The 22,980-nt window shown below is 40.8% G+C and overlaps 1 protein-coding gene across 1 annotated transcript in view; it reads left to right on the top strand.

The window, feature by feature from the left end:
• Positions 1-22,980, top strand: part of hcn1 (hyperpolarization activated cyclic nucleotide-gated potassium channel 1) — a 79,750-nt gene that overhangs the window by 24,647 nt on the left and 32,123 nt on the right. Inside the window, exon 3 of the mRNA XM_008296617.1 lies at positions 8,683-8,844. Within this exon, the coding sequence (XP_008294839.1) occupies positions 8,683-8,844 (162 nt within the window). The remainder of the gene's footprint in view (positions 1-8,682; positions 8,845-22,980) is intronic.

Here is a 22,980-nt window from a genome sequence, read left to right as displayed (position 1 = left end):
GGAGGCTGCCTCTGCCAATGCAGCTCTGAATGGCAGAGCGCAGATTAAGGCGGAACAGAAGTGTTGAGGTTATCACGCTCACACGACCAAAATAGACGCAGAGCGGGTGAGACAGCGGGCAAAGCAGCAAGGCTCGCGGTACAGTGCGATGGTGCTTAGGGGAAGAACAAGAGAGTAATGCTGACGGACACAGAAATGATGGAAAACAGAGCAGATGAACGGCGGCGTTCCCACAGGAAAGAGCTGCTGGGGCACAAAGAGTATTTTCACTCATGATTGACACGTTACCAAGACATGACTTCTCCAGTTAAACGAACGCATTGATTGGTCGGTAGCGGGGTAGGGAAAGAAGCGGCTGCGGCGAGGAACCGCACGCCCAGGTTTCATCCTTTTCATTTCACACAGTCGTTAGCGATGTTTGCCGCCCTGCAGCAGCTCCATTTGAAGCTCCTGAATTTGCATCTGCCGAGGTCACGAGGCAACACTCGCAGATTAAATGAGCTGCAGGATTCTTATCAAAGTAACCGCAGAAAACACAAAAACAAGACAACACTGGTGATTTCAGGAAAAGAAAGAAATAAACCCCTGGTCCATTTTTGTCTTGTAAGCTGGATATCAAATGAGAGACTTTAAGAGAATTCCAGCAGTGGGTAACGATTCAAATCTGTGACCGCCTTCGTGTTGAAGCTGCAGATGCCTCCGTGTGGGGTTATTACTGCAGCGCTGTTTCTTTGTGGCTCATTAGAGTTGAGCAGTGAAAAACATATTTGATTCTGTTTATGTGAAACACTCGGTGAGTGCAGCAGGGCTTTGTGTGGGATGAGTTCAAATGTTTTGTTTTTATGACAACTGAATCAATATCAGGAAGAATAACTGAGGCTGCGGTTGCTTTCTGTAACCTTTTGTCTTCTCGCTGATAGTTTAGACATCAGTTAGGTGCAATATTGAAGGGAAGCTGCCAAGTACAAGCACTGCACTTAAGTACAATTTAGAGATATTTATATATTATTGGAACACTTCCATGTTGTGCTTTTTTGTACTACAACAGATTACAGGGAAATGTTTGACTTTTCACTCCGTTGTATGAATTAAAAGCCGACTGACATGATAAATATGGTGCACATATGAACGCTTTTCTTTTGCTAATGCAGAAAATGTGTAATTTAGAAATGGTTTCATCATGTAGTTGGTCCAGTAGAGCATGCTTTGAGTCCATTTTGCACATCACGGCACCGTCTGCAGCACATGTAGCAGAGTATATATCACAACTGGGCAGATGGTGGTGCGGAGTAAACTGGTGTCCTCACACTAAGCTGCTAACTAGATTGTAAAATACATGGAAAGTAAATAAACAATCACCCCATAATCCTATCAATATTACCCTCACATATATATATTTAAAGAAGATTGGTTGATGCAACAAAACCGGAATTTTTTACTCTCTAAAAATCTTTTTAGCTCCAAAAGAAACATATCTGTATGAATCAAAACTATTCCCTACTTCCCTGTGATTGTTCATACAAAACATCAATAGATTTAACTACCCAGCAGACTTAAATTAGCCCCAGCCAGACCAGCTAGTGCATTAAAATGACACTATTGCTAACACCTTAATGCATCCATAAGTATAATACAACAGGATATGATACATAAGATAAGATAAGATAAGATAAGATAAGATATGCCTTTATTAATCTCACAGTGGAGAAATTCACATCGTTGACAGCAGCTTTCAACAGACGTACATAAACTCACACTGTGAAAAGCAGCATTCTGCATCATGACTAACACTTTACTGTAAACACTACAATTCTGAATGCAGAGCTGACAGCGCTAGCTCGCTAATGCCACACGGTTACAGCCGGGCTCGCACACGCGCATGAGCCGAAGGAATAATGACCTCTTGCGTTAAGGCCTCTTTGTTATATTAATAGATCATTGCTTGTTTTCTGCCCGTGTAAAGATCTCATTGATCACTACCTGCCTTTTTAATTAAGTCTCTGGCTACAAATTACTGTTGGGCCTCATTACTTAAACATACTGCCTCCGTGCTGAAGATTCAGAGCTTTTTGTTCACACCGTGTTTCTGCAGTTTTCACACAACTTTGACATGATTTGGCAGCAACCGAGTTCCACGTATAACGTTGCTGGAGAGGCTTTTTTTTTTTCCTCTCTCCTTGTGAAGTCTCGTCTATTCTAGACTGTATTACAAACAGATCTGCAGACTGATTAGCTTCCCAGAGCATACAGGATGTTGCCTGAAGCTTTGAAATAATGCCAACTCTATTTATGTTTATTTATTGCTGAACTATACATATATCAACATGATTACGCACTGCGCAATACAGTCACATGAATTATAATTACTTCCAGCCAGCTGCCTTTTTTTCATGGCGTCGGAAGGCATTTTTGTGTTGAATATATAAAATATTCCACATTTGTCTGCTTTTTGTTGCCTTTTTTTTATACTCTGAGAGTTTTAATGTGTCTAAACTTTTTTTTTGTCTATGTGAAAAAAAAAAAAGACAGTAGAAAAAGAGAAAAACACCAGACTTGCTAAATCCCAGTGAATTCTCATTACATGATAATATGATTTTTCAAATCCAAGTTCAACTGTAATTTTGTGATTAAGCAAAACCGAGAGAGATCCAAAAAGGAGATTTACAAGATGATGCTAAGCAGGAGAATTCCAGATTTTCCTGGAAGCATTTTTGTTATCCTTCAATGTAATAGCCAGTGGTGGATTTAATCCCCTCAAATTAGTCCCATGCTAATCCTCACTAACCTCAAACAGAGGTCAGTCATGTCCAATTTGAAGATGCATAAAGAACACTTTGTAATTGCGTGTTCAAGGCGCACAGCTTGACGATGAGTAATGCTCCTGCATGCTCTTTCTGTTGCACATAGGATTCAAAATGTCAGCCTCCGGTACAACCTGACAGACTGCGGTCGTGTAAAACCCTCTAAAAGTTGAAGCGGAACACATGTTGGATGGCGTCTAGGATTTTCGCCGACATATGGACTCTCCATATTGCACACTATTATGAATGGCGCTGATTTAAGTTTCGATGCCCGCGGCGATACAAATCCTGTTGGTGTCTGTAAACGCATGATACCTGCCAGGTTGGGAAATCTTCTCCTTCTTTTCTCTCCCGTGCAGTTGAATGGATGAGGCCAAATGTGAATGAACGCCTTGTTGGCTGGACACAACAAGCATGTGACTTTGTGTCACTATCATATCACATCTTGGCTGTTTGTCTCTACTGTATTAGAGGATTATGCTGACCTATGCCCCAGTCCCCAGTCAAATTTAAGCTTGATGGACTTAATTCTAAGCCCATATTTTGCCAATGCCAGCCGAGAGCATTGATGGTGCTTTTGGCTCTCTGTCAGTGCTACCTTTCCAGTAGTCGTGCGGCTTAACAAAACTTGAACATGAATTCAGATTATTCTGTCTTTTTGTGTCTAACATTAGGAATGATAATCTTTAACGTCCCAGTAATGCCGCTGTCTTGCTTTTCCTTGTGTTTGCATTGTGAGCAACAGGCCTGCGTGAATTGAGGGAAATGTGCGATAACATTGTGCTGCACAAAAATACAGCGCAGCATGTCTCATTTTATTCAATTCTGTCCATTCTTTTTAACGTAAGCGTTTGCTGCACATGGCGTCGTCACAGCAGAATGGACGTCACAAATGCGCACTATGGAAATGATAATGGGCAGAGTGAGGTCATAGACTAGATATCACAAGTCAATAATGAGTGTCCACTATTTACATCACATAGTCGTGCACGTCTGTGACACAGAGAGTTAATGAGGTTGTCGATGCAGCTCGTGGAACAATGTCCCACTCTTCCTGAAGGGCTTGGCGGAGCTGGTGAACATTTTTGGGGAGATAGGATCAAGTCGCTGGACACGTCTATTCAGAGCTGTCTGAAATGATTTCTTGATTGTGGACATTTAAGCGTTTGGCTGCAGCCCTAACAGACATGGTGGCATCCCAACAGCCTGTTCTTCTTCTTTTTCTTGTCATCTGTGGCAGTATAACATTTTAATAAAGCATTTTGAGGTGTCCTTTTATCGTCACTGGTCAAAGGAGTGTCTGATCTGATCTAATTATCGTCTTTTAAAGCCGCATCTGACTAAACTGTGGAGTAAATTAGTGGTCAAGAACCTGTGAACAACTAGATTTGACTTTGCGAAAGATCCAAAGTCTTTTTGCTACACAGACCCAAGCACATTGAATAAAGAAAGGAAATTCTGAGTTTAATTTGAAGTTCAATTCCCCCTTTTTCCTTCTTATTTTTTTCTTCTAAACTCAACACATCTCCCGACATTCTCCTCACTCTTCCCCCCTTCCTCAGCCGTCACGCTAGCTGACCTCACAGCCGCCACCAAATTAACACCAATTAACGTGAGGCTAGCTGACGGCTACCTGCGGCTTCCGACTGGCACAGTGGTGTGAACGCACGGCTCGCGTATCCAGGCCTCCGTCTGATAGGTCAAACGGTCGCATGCTGGGTGTGAATGCACGGTGCGGGTAAATTGAATTATTTCCCTTAATCCTTCGCGATGGGTTTATTGCGCACGTTCATATCGGGGAAAATACAATTTACCTGTCAGCGCTAATGAACAAGTGGTTTTTATTTTTCTCCGGGCTTCTCTCGCATCCCCACGGGCGCAGTCATGCACAACCGCGGCACTAAACAAGTAGATATTTCACTGATAATGTGCTGGAATAAACACGGCGGGCTGCATCACTCGCACCAAAACAAGCAGATGGTCACATAATCAAACCAATACACGGATAGAATGAACAGCACTACTCAGGAAACTGCAAACTTAAGCAGCATCTTGAATGACGGCACACGGTCTAAGCTTGCAATAACGCAACTTTTAAACCACAGCTTTGTCCGTATTTACTTAGAAACACACGGAGAGGTGACCAAATGAAAGTATGACTGTCTGGTAATGAAAATAATCTGAAGCCCAGAATCCTCTTGAAAACATCACCGGCTCACGTCTTTAAATGGCAGCTGAGTCCTGGTGCTGTCAGTCTATAACAACATTTATCTCCAAGTTAAGAGTTTTCATGCTGCGGGTATTTAAATCTGTTGAGTCAATCAACAGGAAAATAGCATTGGCTAATTTATTACTATTAATAATCTCTGTTTCCAGCCGCCCAGATACGAGGATTTCCTGTGTTCTCTCTGTTTTACATCACTGCAAAATTAACATCTTTGGATTTGATCCTTAAATTAGGGACCATGTGTATTAGTTAATCAAGAAGATAATTATTGCAACATTTAATCATGAAAATGGTTGTCAACTGCAGCCCTGTAGTTTTTAAAAAGTCTGTACAACTAATTCTTAGTTTATTCCCTATAAAGCACATTTTCTAAGTTCCCTTCAACCAAGTTATGCTAGTTTACTAAATAAAATGTTAAATCCTCAACAGCAATAGCTTCGTTTTCGTTGACAGATTTAGTAAAAAGACTGTTGTTTTTATTTTTAGATCTGCCCTATATACTGTATATATGTTTTTTCCCTTTTCCTTTCCATTATTGCACAGACACACGGCTGTTCCCTGTAACAGAACGTTCCTGAGTGATGATCTAATATGTGCATATTAGCAAGATATGGAGACTGAACTTTCAGCTCTGACACATACGCTGAGAATGACATATGGTCGGCTCTCTGGAGGACGGACCCTACGGATGGCTTTTATTTTCTTCATAGTCCAGACCTAAACTCTCTTTCTTCCTCCCTTCACCCTCTGCCTTACTTTATTATTTATTAGAGGTTTTACTGTGAGATGAACTCATTCTGTTACACAAGAAAGAGGCCGGACCACAGAATTGTTTCAGAACATGCTCAGAGAAATATAAATGCTTATGTTACTTGTGCTACTACAATCTAAAAGACTATTTTCATCCAAGTAGATCATATTACTGTCATATTTTTACACACATTTAAAAATAAATATTGTACTTTTTTTTTTCTTTAAATTTTGCAACAGCGTTTTTACACTCACTTGAGTTCATGATGTGCATATTCGGAGACGGAAACACCATATTCATATACATTTTAACGTAGCTAACATTTAACACACTGTGACTGATCGGCTGTTTTCACTTCTTTTGTTGTTTTCGCGAGTAGACGGCACGGAATATAGCGAATACCAGCTGACATGTTAGAAGTGTGTTGCTTCTTCGTTATTGAGTTTTGTTTATTGGCAACCAACTGGTTTTGTCTCCTGCTACTTCTCCTCATTACAGCCATGCATAACGTAGAACATACCACCACCTACTGACAACAGTATGCTGCGTGATATGTCTCTTCACAGCAGTCAGTGGAAACAGTTCACATCTAATTCCACTATAAAGAATCGTGACCAGCAAACCACCTCATAGTTTGAATTATATCATACATCTGTACTCTGCATAACCGTCCGACCTCTTCTATTAACAACCCTATGAATAAACTACTACCTCGTGGCCGCCTGCTGCCACCAGCAGACTTTTCAAAGTGAAACATAAACCCAAACAAAGTCCACATTGTGTTAATGAGTTTCTACATCTTCCCTTTCTGCTCTGTGACTCAGCGTGACCCAAAGGTCACAGAGGCTTGCCGGCAAAGTGAGACTCTGACATGTCACCTTATCACCTGCCCTCCCTAAAAGCCTGCACCCTCATTCCTCTGTCTCTGCTGTTGTGTTTTTTTTGAAAGTGCAGACAAGCAGTCAAGCCTTTTTTCTATTTCTGCCTGCTACGAATCATTTGCACTTCAGAGAGGAACCAAAGTGCTACTTCCTGTCTGCCAGTCTTGTTGCAATCCTCCAGGAATATTTACCTTTACATTTTTTTTTTTTTTTACCTTTATCTCCTCCTGTCTTTGTTGTTGTCCTTGCCATCCCTTCTTTGTCTACCTTGCCCTTTGTCTGCTGTTCTTTCCTATTATGTCACCCAACTGTGATGAATGTAAACATACACATGGCACAGGGAGAGAGAGAGAGTTCGGCTAAATTAAGCATACAGATGTAGGCAGCAGAAGAGATACTGGGTGCATTGAGACAGCCATCCTGTAAGCTAGTGGCTAATTTTAGCCTTTCAGGGCAGTGCACTGTATCCCCCTGTGGATGAGTTGAACCATAGAGGGATCTGAGCATCAGCTCAGGCTCTTGTTCTCTCCTCTGTTCTGTGTGTGGACACTGTCCTTTGTGCAAAAAGGTTACAGGACAGTCACAATAGACTGGGGTGGAGAGATGGGAATTCAAAGAGCTTTTAAAACACCTGGGGTTTGGTGGGGTTTTAACAACAGATTCTGCATACAAATGGGAAAACATGTTCAGAATTATGCCACTATGCATATCAGCACAGCCTGAAGTACGTGCTCGAGCTCCTTTTCTTTTTCAGAGTGATTGCACTCTGTGAGAAGATGACGTATTAATGTGGTGCAATAATAATCAGTATCTTTCCAAATTCTTCAATCTCGAAAAAATTAGCATAGAACTGAGGAGAGAAACAAAAGGCAAATTGTTTTACTTCTTTGACATGATTTTAGTGCTTTTTCTCCCCTGCAATATTCACAAATCTAAACTTTTATCAGTCATGTAGAAAAACTTTCTCTGAACCAAAGAGTTCGCCATATTTCACCTTTTTTTTTTTGAAACCTCATGATAATTTGGTGCACCACTTAAAAAGTCATTACGTTTATGATAAGTAGAATGGCTAATTTACGGGGGATGGAAAGCCATCTGACTTAAAATAGATGCTAATTACCTGAAAATCATAATATTTCAATTCAACAAACTGGGAAATGAAGCAGGTTTATTATGCAAAACGGACCAATCAGTGGCCATCTTCAATATTTTTTCTGTTTTTAGGAGGAGAAATTGAGCCTCAGCGTGAGAGAGATTATGGAATAACTAACCTGGAAATAAGTAATGGGGTTCTCATGCTAATGAGAGACTCTAAATTGGAGCCACAGCCAGCCGGGCGTGAGTTAATTCTCTTCGGCCAGATCCGATGTAAATGAAACGGCGTCTCTCTGCAGATGTGCTTACTCACCTCGCTGATGACTTTCTATTCTGAAACTTTGCTGCTCTGATTAAATCGCCACACCAGCGTTAACACTCGTGCCATTGAAACACACTTACCGGCTAATTATTCCGGAGGTCTGCACTCCCTTCATCATTCACCTCTCTCGCTCTGTGCCGTGTATGTTTCCTCCACTGGTCAGTTTGTTTTGGAAAGCAGCCATGCTGAATTATGTACAGCTCAACATCTGTGAGTGAAGAGGTGTACGCGCGCACACACACATACACACACACACACACGCACACACACACACCTACACACACTGCGACAGCCAAATTCTTTGGTGACCAAACAGGCTCACCACGCCCTCAGCTTCAAAGGTGACTCTGTGCTTTTGTGAGCGTTTTAAGTGTCTTTTTAATCTTTTTTTAAATCTTTTTTTTGTGCCTCTGAAATACCAGTGCATGTGATGTTTCACAGAGACTAACAGATCTAAACCCAGACCACGGTGTCTGCACGCTGTACTTGAATTTGATGTACGAATGTCAGAATTTGAGTGAACTTTTCTCACACGACAAAAGAGAAACTGATGAGGTCTAACTGAGGTCTCTGTCTCTCCCTCCTTCTGTCTTTTCTCTTGGCAGATTTTCCATATGACCTATGACCTGGCTAGTGCAGTGGTAAGAATATTTAATTTGATAGGGATGATGCTGCTTCTGTGTCACTGGGATGGCTGTCTCCAGTATCTGGTGCCTCTCCTCCAAGACTTCCCCCCTGACTGCTGGGTGTCCCTAAACGGTATGGTTGTAAGTATTAAACACTCTTCTCTTTTGTTTGTTATTTTTTTGGAATATGATGTATAAACTCCTCCAGTATCTGGAGCCCTGCTTCCATTACTTGCTGTTGCTCTACATGTCAAGCTTCCCGTTCTTGTGCGTCACATATACAGCTTACAGAGATAAAAGAGGCAGATTCACCACTGGAAGTCAATAGTCATTTCTGAAACAATGGGTTCATGATCTCAGACGGATGAAGGCAAAAGGAGGTTTCCTATTTCCATCCAGCAACCTTCGATTTGCTGCCATTTTGAAGCCTTGAGTGTAGTATTTTGCTGTCGCCATCTTGGTCTTTTGACATGACAAGCAAGCGGTGGATCAGACTGAGAACTTGAGGACACTATGCCTGAAAACATAACCTGCTTTATTGGTTGTTTTACTCCAAATGAGACCATAATTTACAAAATGAACACTATGCGCTACTTAAAACAGCCTTGAAATTAGAAATTAAGACCATAAACTCTTTAGGAGGATGTTTGGGGAGGTAACAAATCAAGTGAGGAGTAGGATCATTTTATGCAACCTGTCTTCTTTTTCTTAACCACAGGAGTCGCCCCCTGCTGGTTGTCTAAAATACTGCAGGTTTAAAGAACTTCCACACTGGCTTCTTTTCTCAGAGGTTACATCTATCTTATACATACAATCTCTGGTTGTACCAAACTAGTTAAAAAAGCTACTTTTAATACATTTCGCAGGGATGCACTTAGAGGTATACCACGGTAATAATAAGGCTACATGTCTTAGAAAAACAGTCAGCATCCTCACCAGCTGATGATCCTTTGAGAAGACGTGTTTTTGTATTGCAGCTTTTGTGGCATCATAATCAAGTATGATCATGGATATAAAGCAAAGAGTGATAAAAAATTGTTTAAGAGTACAACAATAAGTCTTTCTTTGTGTTTTCAGCTTCGGTGTTATTTACTAGCACAGATCTGATCTCGTCTAGAGTGAACTTCACTCTCATGCTGCTGTCTATCATTAGAGCACAATTAAAGATCATATTAGATTGTAGTAAAACATCTTAGGGGTTAAAGATTCTGGCTGTAGTAGGTGTAGAGTCTACGATATCCACACTGAACTGTAAAGCAAAAGGGCAGAGACCGCGAAAAATACAGCAACTTACTCTCATAATGAGATGTCTGTTAAAAATAATGCGACAGTTTAGCTGAGTGTTTTGAAAGAAGTAAAAACCAAATATATGTGCCAGCTTTCTCTTCCTTGGCATTCATGGTTTGCTTTTGTATAGTTCTTTGGATTTAATTTAATACTGATTTAATACTGAATTTAATACATCTGGCCACGTCTTTATAGAGGATTTCCATGACTACATAGATAAAAATCGCTTTCAGAGTTCAGTTATTAATTTCTCTTGGGGGATAGTTAGACATACGCAGTTCAACAATTATTCAGTTTAAGAACATGTATAGAGACTAATTAATCAAGGTATTTGAGTTTTATGAGCTATTATGTTTGGCCCCTGGTGCGCTCACTGAGGCCTACAAACACTAAACACTGTCAAAAGCACCAGCTGACCATAAATAATGCACCATTTATGTTATTTGTTCGAGAGGACGGCCTCCTATCATTCAGTCAAGGAAGTATATTATGTTATTTCACACTGGGTGTAAAAAGTTATCGTGTGCACTGACATGTAGTTGTAAAACATAAAAAATGTGAGCTACTATGTCTCCTGCGTAGACAGCTTCACTGATTAGATTAGAAATATCACTGTTCTGCATGTGAGATGGACGACAGAAAAACTTGGCTTTCAATGTCAACTCAGCTTTAATTTGAGGTCTTTGAGGACCGTTCCCTTCCTCTGTTTGGGCTTCTCCGTCCACTGTGTTTTCTGTATCTTACATCCTCCCGTTCTTTCTCCCGAGTTTGGGGTCAAGCGTACTGTGCTTGCTCCTCTCACAGCGATGTGATAGTATGGAAGTGTCTGCAGGCCTCCTGGGTATTGCTGACTGTAAATGCCCGCCCGTGGAACTCTTCTTCCTTCCCATCTCCTTCCCTGCGACAAACATCTCTGCGCTCCACATGCACACGAACTGCTCGGAGGCCTCAGACTGGAGGTGCAAATGTCAGCTTCCCTCAGCATCACAACTCTGCATCCCCGCTCTCTTCTTTACTTGGAGGCGATGAGTTGCCCAAGTTAGTTCAATACCAGCTAGCATGTGTTATTCATCCAAACAGACATTACCCATCTACGTTCGCACCAAAGGAATTTACAAGCCATCTAATTTTCCACATTACTGCCACAATTAATCCTGAGTACTGGATAGGTTATGTACAGAAAATTGGGCAAACAGCTCCTTTAGTGACCCAGATTTGATTAAGAGTCCTTTGATCAGCACTGCTCTGGATTCATATTTACTTCCAACCATGAGACTTAATGACTAACAGCTCCTTGCGTTTGCACTGTGTGTTGCTGCTCTCGCTCAGAATAAATCAGATACATTCCCCTTGTGTATGCAAATCAATACGAAAGGGAAGTCGTGTAAAAGGCTAATTTGCTGCCCCCTGTGTGGAAGGATCATTTGCACTGTGGAAAGCTGAAGCTGTAGCTGCAGATCGCAGCACAGTTCTGAAACAGAGAAAGCACGAATGTGTGCAATAAAACAGCAGCGATGACAGATTAATCCTCTTTTTTTTTTTACAGATCAAACAGTAGAATACTACATACTGTATTTAGAAACAACACTACAAATACGTCGCCTTGCTCCTCACAGAGATATCAGGTTTATAGGAACACGTTCCGACTGCAGTCCTGCAAACAGAACCTCACAGCGTCTGTCTGGATCCATTTCAAATCTCAGCAACTTCTCTCGCTGGTGGATAAGGGTTAACATTCAGTGCATTTCATTCATCTGAAATGGATATTGGACAGCATTGAGACTAGTGTCAAAAGCATTAGTCAATTACTTCCTATCAGCCCCCTTTTATAAATGATTTCACTTTGCTTATCAATCAATCACGTATCTGTTTCCAGAATCTCAGATATGAGGAGTCGTTGTTTCTGCCACTGTAAAGTGAATATTTTTAGGTTTGGGCTGTCGGTCAGATGTAACAGCAGATTAGATCGTTAGTTTGGACGACTGCCAGGTTTGATGGGTATTTCCAGCTTGTGACATCTTATGAAATATGAATCAATAATTTTGACAGGATCACTGCACTCACAACACAAAGCTGTCGCACAATGGATATAGATTAGTAAATGTGTATAATAGCCAACTTTTACATAGATATAACATTTTTGAAGCGCAACCCAACTTGAATAAATGTTGTCCATGCTGAATTAACTCCCAAATTCATTCATCTTCTAATATTTGCTTTTAAAAGTCCGATCACAAAAAATTTCCAACATCTTTTTATCTATTGATGGAGGTTGTAAAAAGAGTCACAAAACTTTGAAATAAATCGAATGCATAAATAAACTTGGCATAAAGGAAACACTTGTACAAACGTTTTAGACTTCTTCCAATCGGTCAGTATTAGTTGGTGATTTGGAAAATACATTTAATCACTTATAAATATTCATACACATTTGTAAGGAATTCAAAATACAGTACATTAAAATACAGTATGGCGGTACAATTTATCATCATTTCTAAATATGTTAAGCTCTTGATTGCTTTTGCATTCATTCCTCCTCCCTTTTTTGTGATGATTGAATATGTTTATTGAACCTAAACATGCAGCGCCTTCCTTTCTCAAACACACAGTTAACCCAAAAAAACATAAATGACAAAAATAACCACGAGTTGCAGCTCTGCAGAGACATATTGGAGGCAAAACCTCTGTTTATGCCACTGGTACTGTATTCAGGGTATCATGAGCTCATGAGCAGCTCGCATAGTGTTACTGACTGTGATGTGGTAGAATGAGCAATTTGTGGAATCTCTTCCCCGTGGATCTCCACAGAACTAGAGGCCTGCGTGCTGACTGCGGTCTGGCAAATCCAAAGTGATAAGCCCGGCCCACATGTGGGATCCCTCTTCTCACACCATCACAATGCATTAGCGTTCATATGCTAAAAAATCTCGATAAGGTATCTCTGCTCCTGTTCACTGCAGGTATAAATACATCCTGCGATTCCCGTCAAGAGAGACCGTCAGTTGAACTTTCTTTGAGCCGTGTCTGCTCAAGAGTGATGACTTTAAATTCGAATTGCGTCATTCTCCCCCCCATCCCCTGTTGTTCTGTTGTTAGTTCGGTACTTTGTGTCTCCAGCTGTGAGGCCAGCGAGGACTGCAGATACTGCTGAGTGGTGCAGTACAGGGTGTGGGGCTGTTATCTTCTTGACTAATGGCCTGAGAGTAGCTTCTTACTCTTTAGAGGCTGCATTTACTTAATCACCAGACAAGATAATGCTGCTGTCGCTGTGTTGGCTCACGTTAGAGGCCGACGGGGGCTGTTGCATTTGTCTGCATGTACAGCATCAGGACATGTGTGTGTGTGCTGAGTGCATGTGTGTGCTTGCTGTTGCTGGCCAGCCTCATATAAAGAGACAGACAGCTGAGCAGCAGCCTGCCGAGGATTCATGTCTCAGAGAGAGTTAGAGGTGGACAGACGGACGGATATTGTAGGTGGACACACACACACACACACACTCACAAAGACAGCGAGGCCTGACTATCCATGCATGAACCTTCGGCATCAGTCACCCTTCCTGGCTTCTTTTATCCACGGACCATCCAATACATTTCCATCTTCCCATCTCCCTGAATGAGTCACTTCCAACAGCCCGCCTCAGTCCAGAATTTATGAATTAATCAGACTTTTTTTTTTCCTTTCTTCTCTCACATTGCACTTCTCTCAACGAGAAAACGGGTGTTATCTCCGTAAAATGCAAGACTGCTTTTGTCCTGATGTGAACAGCTTGGTTTTCTTTTCTCTTAGTTTATTGTTTGATGCCGAGCACCTTTGGTTAGTGAAGACTGTTGTGACTCCGCTGTGGGGGGACTAAGCTGATAGCAGGAGGGTTTAAGCAAGCTTCAGTATTTCCACCACAGCCGTTAAGTTTAGGAGGGGCCGTCACAGCACATTTGAAAATGAGTTTTTCTGCCAAACTCTTTTAATGGACTTTTAATGGAGCGTTATTTGTGGGGGCTACTGTAATCTTGCGAGCTGTGAGGAGAGCTTAGTGAGGCGGCTCTCCCTTAAGAGGAGACATAAAAGAAGGCTGCTTCCTTAGAAAGAACGAGTCACCTCACCGTATCTGAATGTCATTAGCTGTGTTCCCATATAGCTGTCGAGACCAGCAAACTTTGAAATGTTGCAAAAAAAGAAAACAACAATTAAAACAAACAAAAAATAATAATTAGGCTTGTTGATTGCTCTTAAGGTGAATAAACAAGGTTGCAAAGTGTCATCAGAAGGGGGCGTAAAAGCCTAAAAGAAGACGATGAAACAACCAAAACTATGACCATCTATAACAGAAACACAGAGAGACGTCTTTAGGGTTAGTTTTTAATCAGGAAAGTAGTTATCCAGGAAGTTATTGTCCAGGAAGGAATACAATAAATGAAGTGGAAACAGTTGATCAGTCGTGAGAGTTAAATGTTGGTGTTAAATGAACGGTGTTTCCATCTTCCATTATGCGCTTTAATCGTTTTTCCGAAAAGCCAAAAACCACCTTAAGCGATAGTAATAAATATTTTTGGCAAATTGGGGAAGCTTTTCAAAAAACCTTTCTAATGTGACACTAATAATCATTCACTGACGACATTTATTTAAAACCCATCAATGCTGTAAAAAGCAGGAGCACATTTTGCGATAGAGAAAATACAGTAAGTTGCCTAATTATGACCAACAACAGGCTGCACAATTAATTGAATTGTTTCTTGGAGATGCACTCATTTAAAAGTGCAACAAGAAGATTTTGCTCCTAAAATTCAGGCATAAACATGATGACTAATCATGATCCCGATATTTATGATATTGGTTGTGGTTATGTGTATGCGCAGTCTCACCTATAACTGCTGGCGGTTGTGTGTCTTAACGATTAGTTGATAGACTGAAAAATAATCTGGAAATATTTTGATAATGGATTATTGCTTTTTTATAAGGATTCACAGGTTCCAGCCACTGAAATGTTCTGCTTTTCTTTGACTCGTGATGCTAAGGTGAAATTTCAGGGATTCTGAACTGTTGGTTGGACAAAAAAAAGGTTATTCTATATAAAATTACAGTTATACTCCTCACTGACAGCTTGTATACCATTACTGAGAAAATAATAAGCAAAATAAGCAATAATAAAAACTACTTGTAGCTCCACTAACAAGCAAACCTAAGAACCCCAAGGGAAACGTTTCAAAAAAAAAAGAAGAAAAACACTACAAGAAAAACCCTGTAGAAATCTCGGGCAGGTCATTTTCAAGACAAATTCTTCCTCAGCATGGCTACAGGCAATAAGCATGAAGACATATGAGACAAAGAGACCTACAACCTTCCCACTGAGATACACCGTTGCGCGTGTTTTTCTTGCCAGATTACAGTTTGGTGCCCGTGCAGGCCTGCAGACCCCTTCACTTCCTCACTTGTGTCCAACGACTGTTGTGCCTTCTGTGCACTCCCAGGGAGAACAGCTTGCAGTTTGATTATGTAATTGAAAAATGAATATTGTGCATCACATTTTTTTTTTTTTTTTCCCCATGCAGGGACAGCTTGTCGGGTTTTAGAGAGTTATATGATTGAGTAATTAAAGCCATCAGTTAATGCGAATGTTTTGCTCATTCGGTGACTTTCTTCTATGGATGATGTGCACACAAATGGAGGATTTGCTTCTAATTGAAAATATGACATTTTGGTGAAAGTTACATTTTATGAAGTTTGGAAACTAAGAGTTGTTCAGAATCTAAAACCTACGCGTGTACCCTCTACAGTGCAATTTATGCTGCAGGGAAACTAGCTATTGAATCAGTGCGCATCTGTGGGAATACAGATGAGAAATAAGTCCGATTTTTGTTATTTGTCCTATGAGCCCTGCTGCTGTTGGGAGGTCAAACCTGGTCTTTGCAGCAGTGCATTACATCCTGTTAGTCTCATAGTTCATCAATATGAATAACAACCAAAGCCTCTGGGTCACTGCCAACACTGGACGATGGTGAGGCATCGATTGCCTTCCTGGTCACATAACCAGTGCAGGGAAAATATGCTCAAATAGATTGATAAATGATTATGCAGGATTATTACGTAATCTAACTTTACCATTTGACCAGCGAGATGATCAGATAAGGTTAACGCTACATGTGGAGCTCTTCCGTGTGCAGTCAAGGAGGGTTTCTGAACTGGCTTTAAGGGGGAATGTATGTAATTATGAAAGCTGGGAAGCAGAATGCTAAATGTGAATAACAACAGCACGGTCAAATATGCACATTAATAACCTGCATTCTAACAACGAGACAATGAAAATTAACTGGGACGCATACAAACACTAAGACATGAAAACAACATAAACAATGCAATGGTGGGTGAGAGTGAAGGAAGGAAGCGAAACTACAATGTCATAGTGTGTAATGAGATTAACAGATGAGAGAATCCACTCCTGAAAGCAGCTGGTAATTTGGGTGTTAAATTAGAATATAGGACATTTTAATTAACAATGTTGCACCAGACTACCAGTTTATGGAAGCTAGTTGCTGCTAGGGCTGGACCCGAATATCTGAATATTTGGTTGTTGTGGTGGTATCCGAATAGCAATTTTAATATCCAATGGGCCCGAATATCCAGAGCCCAGAAATTGGTATTCGGACCAGCCCTACTTGCTGCATGAGGTGGCAGTGCAGCGATGCATCTGATGATGGATGAGTCCACTGAAGGTCGGGCTGTAGGAGCAGGTGGCAACAGCAACGGACAGAGTAGAGCCGTCTTTATTCCAGTCAGTGGAGAGAAACTCCCCGTTCTCTTACCGGTTAACGAAACAACTCAATCTAGTATTTGAGGTGGTGATCTTTAAGGGATTTTTTTTGCTTTCCTACTCAGGAATAGTACAGGATTGTATGGTATCCTACATAGATCTGGAGTCAAAATAAAACTAAGCACAACTGATTTCTAATTAGACTGTAAAATGTAATGTGTAACTGATCACAATAGAGACAAGTGACTTCAATATTTTGTAAATGAAAGGACAATTGTTGTTAATGTGGGGTACAGGCTGTATAAAGATGGACAAACCCTCCATGACATCACTCTTCCTTTGCTGAAATGAGGATATAAAAAAGACCAAAACCATTTCATGTATCAGGCTGTAAACATGTTGATTTCTGCTATAAAGTTCCCACGGGGGTCTATGGGGAATGACTCCCTTTTGGAGCCATTCAAGGAACAGCAGTTTTTGGCACTTTCACATTAGTTTCATTTTCCAGCCCTGGAGGTTGCCACTTAGTGAGTGGATGAAAGGTTTCAAAACCACAAATGTCTCTCTTAGAGTTTCTCTTGATGGGGCAATAAAGATGATGAACATGGTAGGGACTGTAGTTCTGTTGGAGGGTGTAGAGCTGATGGTACCTCGTTATTTCAAAACACATTATGTGTCCTTTGGTTGAAGCTGCACTGTGGTGCTCTCTGGAGGTTCCTGAGTCGCCTCCCAAGTACACAAACTCCACATTGTTCTGAGAGTTGGTCTGTGTTCTGTCTTCACAAAGGAGATTCAGGTCAGTGCCTTGTCCCGACAACAGAGGCAGCAAAAGTCTAGAGCAGGCTGGTGTCTCAGTCCTTTGGGACGTCTTCATCAAAGAAACACTAGAGTCAACTTGAGGTCGTCATTGTGGGGATTCCAGGTCCAGGAAAGCAGGAGGAGAAACTTTAAGCCAAGAAGTCATGCTTCACTGTTTGCATGTCCGGTGTAGTCATGGCCGACTGGTCTTCCTCCAGTTACGTCTCATGTGGGCAAACTGTTGGAGACTTTGTGAATTGAGACGCTGTTAAACATACAAGCACACTGTCCAATTGAATTTCCCTTCTGGGATAAATAAAGTATTTTTCATTTCATTCAACCCTCGGCTCAATCAACTTATAGAAACTTTGATGCTGCTGGTACATTAACTACAGTGTGGAATGGGATTGGGTTTAATGCATATGTGGTGATGAAGTCTGTGAATTGAGTTACTGTCCTACAGAGCGGCTGATGAAGATGAATATGCAGTATCTGATGTCACTTGTTTTGCTGCATCCAGAGCTTAATTATATTTAGAATAACTCTGGAGCAATTGAATACATCTGCTGTGTCGGCTACATTCATTAAAATCAAGGGGACTGTAGCAGATAGGAAAACAACAGAAACTGCATTTGTTTGCATTAATAGTCCAATGACTCAATCTTCCCGAAGGACGTACAAACGGTGTAAAGAATCCGTCGATCTGAATGAGTTCTGGCTCTCATAGCGTTTCACACACTGGTGAAATCTACATGTTTGCATCCGTCCTTTGATTCCTCCTCCCAACTGACAAAAATGTCCGGCAGGTGCTAAGTATGACAGCCCGCTGTGATCATAATGCACTGCACCAGAACTGTGAGTCACGTACTGGAATAGCAGCAAGAATGCAAATTCAAGCAATCACACAGAAAAACAACAGCGAGTAAAGAACAGAGATGTAACCAAAAAAAAAAACTGTTACTGCATCACGGCTGTTTTGGCTTGCTCTGTGTTTTTGTTATGTTCGGTGGAGAGCTCTTGTAAAATCCACTTTACGGAGAACAATATCACTGTTAAAGAATATTCTTTCTCCATCAGTTTCCCAGATGTTAAATCACAGGCCACATTGACCAACTGGACCGCCATTTTTATGAATTTCTATTCCTTCCTCACATATTTAGAGACCTTACAATGCATTTCTACATAACTTTTATCAGCACTGCTTTACTGTCATACTAACAGTTGCTGTTTCTTGATGTTGTACAAATGCTATGAGTCATTATGAAGTTTTAAAAAAACTGCTGAAAATCTTTAGAAAATCAGTCACATAATGTCGGCTTAAGGAAGCGCTAAAGTCTATAATCCTAAAATGTGGGAAGGTGGAAGTATGTGAAACATACTTGAACAGATGGCTTTTGTTTTCCTTTATGAAACTTGCAGTTGTGAGTCAGACAAAAAACTGTAGATGTGACTTCGTATTATAATAACCAGCAATGAAGGTGTACAGCAAAATTTAAAGCCACTTTTAATGTCAGGATTCTCATTGCAAATCACACGATCACATTCTCAGATACATTAACTAACAACATAATAAATATGAGCTACACTGATCATTTCTTCGGCACATTTACACTGAAGATGACTTTTCCCTGAATGACCGCTTTCATTAAACCAGACCCAAGAGGATCGCAGCAACTGCAGTATTTCATCTGGTTCTGTTCATTTACAAACAAGATAAAAATTTTCTATGTAATGTTGTTAAAAAATACATTTAAATTTTAATGACAGTGTTGGTCATAATAAGATTTTTTATGGTGATTTTATGAGGTAGGATACAATTATCAAAAAATGCAAATAGGCACTTGTTATCAGAGGCAGCCATGTTTCAAACTGTTGTTTTCGATACCTTAAGGCAGGCGGGTTAATTACACTAATGTTCCTCAGCAGCCATGAATCTGTTTCTGTTCCCTACCTGCTCCTTTCAGACTTCACTGTTCATCTTTATTCATAATTCCGCACTGAAATCTTTCCCCCGAAATAGCAACTGCGTCATATGCTCTAAATATAAACAGATTTTCGAAATACGACAACACAATGTGATGTCAATCCCCGAGCCCTGTGCGACCCTGCAGACATTCTCTATTTTATCCTTTCATACGTGCCCCAAACACATGCAAGGACAAACGGAGAAAAGGTGCAGTGAGTCACTACAGCTTATGTGATATCATCTGGCAAAACTCTTTTTTCCTGGTTTTTCCATGCATACAAAGAAGTCAACACAAACACAGAGTGGTGTTTCTCAGTAAACAGCCGCCCATCGTCTCACATGCCAAGTGTACACATGTGGATGGACTTCTAAGGCCCGTGACCTCCCAGAACGGCATTTGTTCCAGTTACATGGATGGGTGCATTTGTTCTGTGCGTGTAAACAGATTATTCTAGTGCATGTGTTCGTGTGTAAAATGCCGTTTCTGCTGATACAAAAGATGCTTCCAAAGCTGTGACGGTTACGGAAAAACTACATGTCATTTGACCCTGAAGGTAGCATTTTGCAGGCTTAATCAAAACTTCCTGGCCAAATGAAAGAGGTCGATATTTGTTATTAAACTGGCGAATGTAATTATCACAAATCAGCCCCTGAAAGAAACAACTAATCAGCATGGAGAGAGAATTGATGAGTCATCCACAGCGAATGATTGGCTGTAAATTTACTCATTCGCTTAATCCCAAATTGATGAACAGAGTGGCGTCAAGCAGAACGGAGAATGACAAAAGGAGGCGCCGCGGACGTGATGGGATGTGCTGTGTAATCACGTGGCGCGTGGAACCGTGCCAGCCGATAGAAAAGACAGAGATTAACTATATTTTCAAGAGGTTTCATATTTCTTTCATTAGCTCCTCTATTGTGGGTGAGGAAGGTATTCTCTGCGGAGCGCCTCCTCAGCACTTCCTTCTGTGCAGGAGGTGAAGCTACTGGAGGAGTCAGCAACTTGGCTACAAGGCCTGCAGCAGGGAGATGTCACATTTGTCCCCAGATAGGAACTTACTGAGTTTCATAGATAGGCTCAATGGGCTTGCTCGGTTGCCCACTAGAGACTTTGCACGTCCCCGGGGAAAGGCACACTCTCACATTTGACATGTACTGTATTAATGAGGAGTCTAAATCCTGCTGCTCTCACTCCCAGACGTGATTTCTCCTCAGGCTGAGACCAATACAAGTATAAAATCAAATCAAAAACAAAACACAGAAATGTGGGGGTTCTGAGATGCAGCTGAAAAGCTTCCCGAGTCTTGTATTGTGACACTGTTTGATAAAGTGGATGGATAACCAAATTTTAAGGGCTTCAATATGAGAGTCCATGTGGGAAGTGACTTCTAATGAGATTCTGTATGATAAATGGGCAACTGCCCTTCAAAAATATTCAAAGAACTGCCTACATCCGTAAGATATGAGTTAGTTTATATGATGTTAGAGCTGTTTTAACGCTGGCTGACATCGTAGAGAGGGGCGTGAAGCAACTATCCTTCTAATAATGGCCGAGGCTTTCCTGGTGCTACTCTTATTCATACACATACAAAGCAATGGAGGCTGATGTGTAATGAATAAAACAAAGAGTTGGAGTGAAAGGTTCAAATCCTACAAGGCTTACACCCAAGCTTGTCTTACAAAACTGCAGCGTGAAGTAGGCGTGATTGTTCCAGAGATATGACAAGTATTTGTCTGAAGCATACTGAGCCCTGAAAACATTACACTGAGGTTGTCCCAAAAAAAACAAAAAACAAATAAAGCCAGTTTATTCCCAAAGCTTTTTATGTTCCCTTTGTGTACTTAACTGACCTTATGTAGTATTGATCAAAGCCTGACCAACATATTGGATCAGCCGTGTTAGTCGGCTAATATCATTATCACTGATGCATCTCTATCAACACATATGTTGTCTCATGTGTGCTGATTTAAAAAACAAAATGCAGAAAAGATGCTTGGGGTAAGTTAGACATGGCGGTTTGTCCAGTCTCCACCACTTACTGTCTTCCCAGCACTGCCTGCAGTAGGGCTGGACCCAGATAGCCGAATAGTCGACTATTTGTTCGCTGTGCTACAATCGGGATATCAACACTGTATGTTTTTACATTTCAATTTTTTACAAACTTATTTAACTTACATTTTTATTCACCTATTCTCATCAGTTTTAAAGACAGCTCAGTCTCTGAGAGTCCAGAACATCAGAGAGCTGCATGAATAACGTTCTGCAGTAACTTCACTCATTATGTTGCTTATATACAGCAGACACCTGTGGCCTAAATCTAAAGATAAATTCATCAGTACAGCTGGTAGCTACTGTATATTCATTGCCAAGAAGTCTTGAGTCTGATCAAAGTGTTGCTCTGGTCTGAAGAGTCTCGTGAGAGTTTTGTCTTGGTGACCGGAATTTGTCCCCTCAGAGGTTCCACTGCATCTTTGTGTCATCATGCTGCTAATGTTTTGGAGCTCTTGTGGCTGGCCAGCTTCATCAGAGGCACATTTAGAATGTTACACAGTGTCTCTAACATGCAAATGAATGTTGGCAAAATGGCTGCCGTAAATTTACCAGAATTAAAGAGTTCAACTTAACTTTCCAGAAAGTAACTGACATAACTCTGATAGGCATTGATGTTACACACTAGTGTGTCACAAGTTTTACTCCTCTGCAGTGAAAAAATAGCTGAATGAAGTAAACTTCCAACAGCCACTAATAGTACACACAGTTACTGCAACTGAACAGTATCTGTAGAAATCAGTGCCATCGGTGTTATCCAGCTGCAGTTATTTCAGGTTATCCTGACTTCTGCCCTGGGCATCCATATTTGACACCATATGAAACCACACACTGGATGCCATTTTTGGCACAGAATGGAGGGTGAAGAAATATAACTGAAAAGACTGAACCAGTACGATTGCAAGCAGCTTTCTGTCTATTGTCAGGCTACACTGTAAAAAATAAAGGTTTTGAACTTTTTTCAATGTCATTTTTTAAACTTATTTTGCAATTTACTGCTATGTTAGAGATTGTTTTTCTGTTTTGTTAAATTACAGAAAAAAACAAAAGCATGCATTGAACACACTTTAGTTTTAGCTGCTACGTATGTCCGGCCCAGAAGAGCAAGACATCAGAGAATACAAAAAACTGGAAGAGTTCTGATGTCTGTGCAAAACTGGCGACATGTTAAAACATGCGTACATGATGGATGGATGGATGTTTTTGATGGATTTTTAAATTTTTTTTACATGTTGCACAATCTAGCACATGTAGCAGAGTATTAACTGCAGCCGAGCAGACGGTGGTGCGGAGCCAAGCGATGTCTTGAGTTGCTAATTGGTTTATGAAATACATTTCTGGGAAGTTAATAAACAATGACCCCATAATTTTACCTTTTTAGATAACTTAACAAGATATGTAAAGAACATATTGATATTGGAGTGTGACCTA

This window comes from Stegastes partitus, unplaced genomic scaffold, assembly GCF_000690725.1.
Source record: "Stegastes partitus isolate 25-593 unplaced genomic scaffold, Stegastes_partitus-1.0.2 Scaffold1141, whole genome shotgun sequence".
NCBI lineage: Eukaryota > Metazoa > Chordata > Actinopteri > Pomacentridae > Stegastes > Stegastes partitus.
Note: the sequence above shows the minus strand (reverse complement) of the source record. Positions and strands in the feature narration are given on the sequence as shown.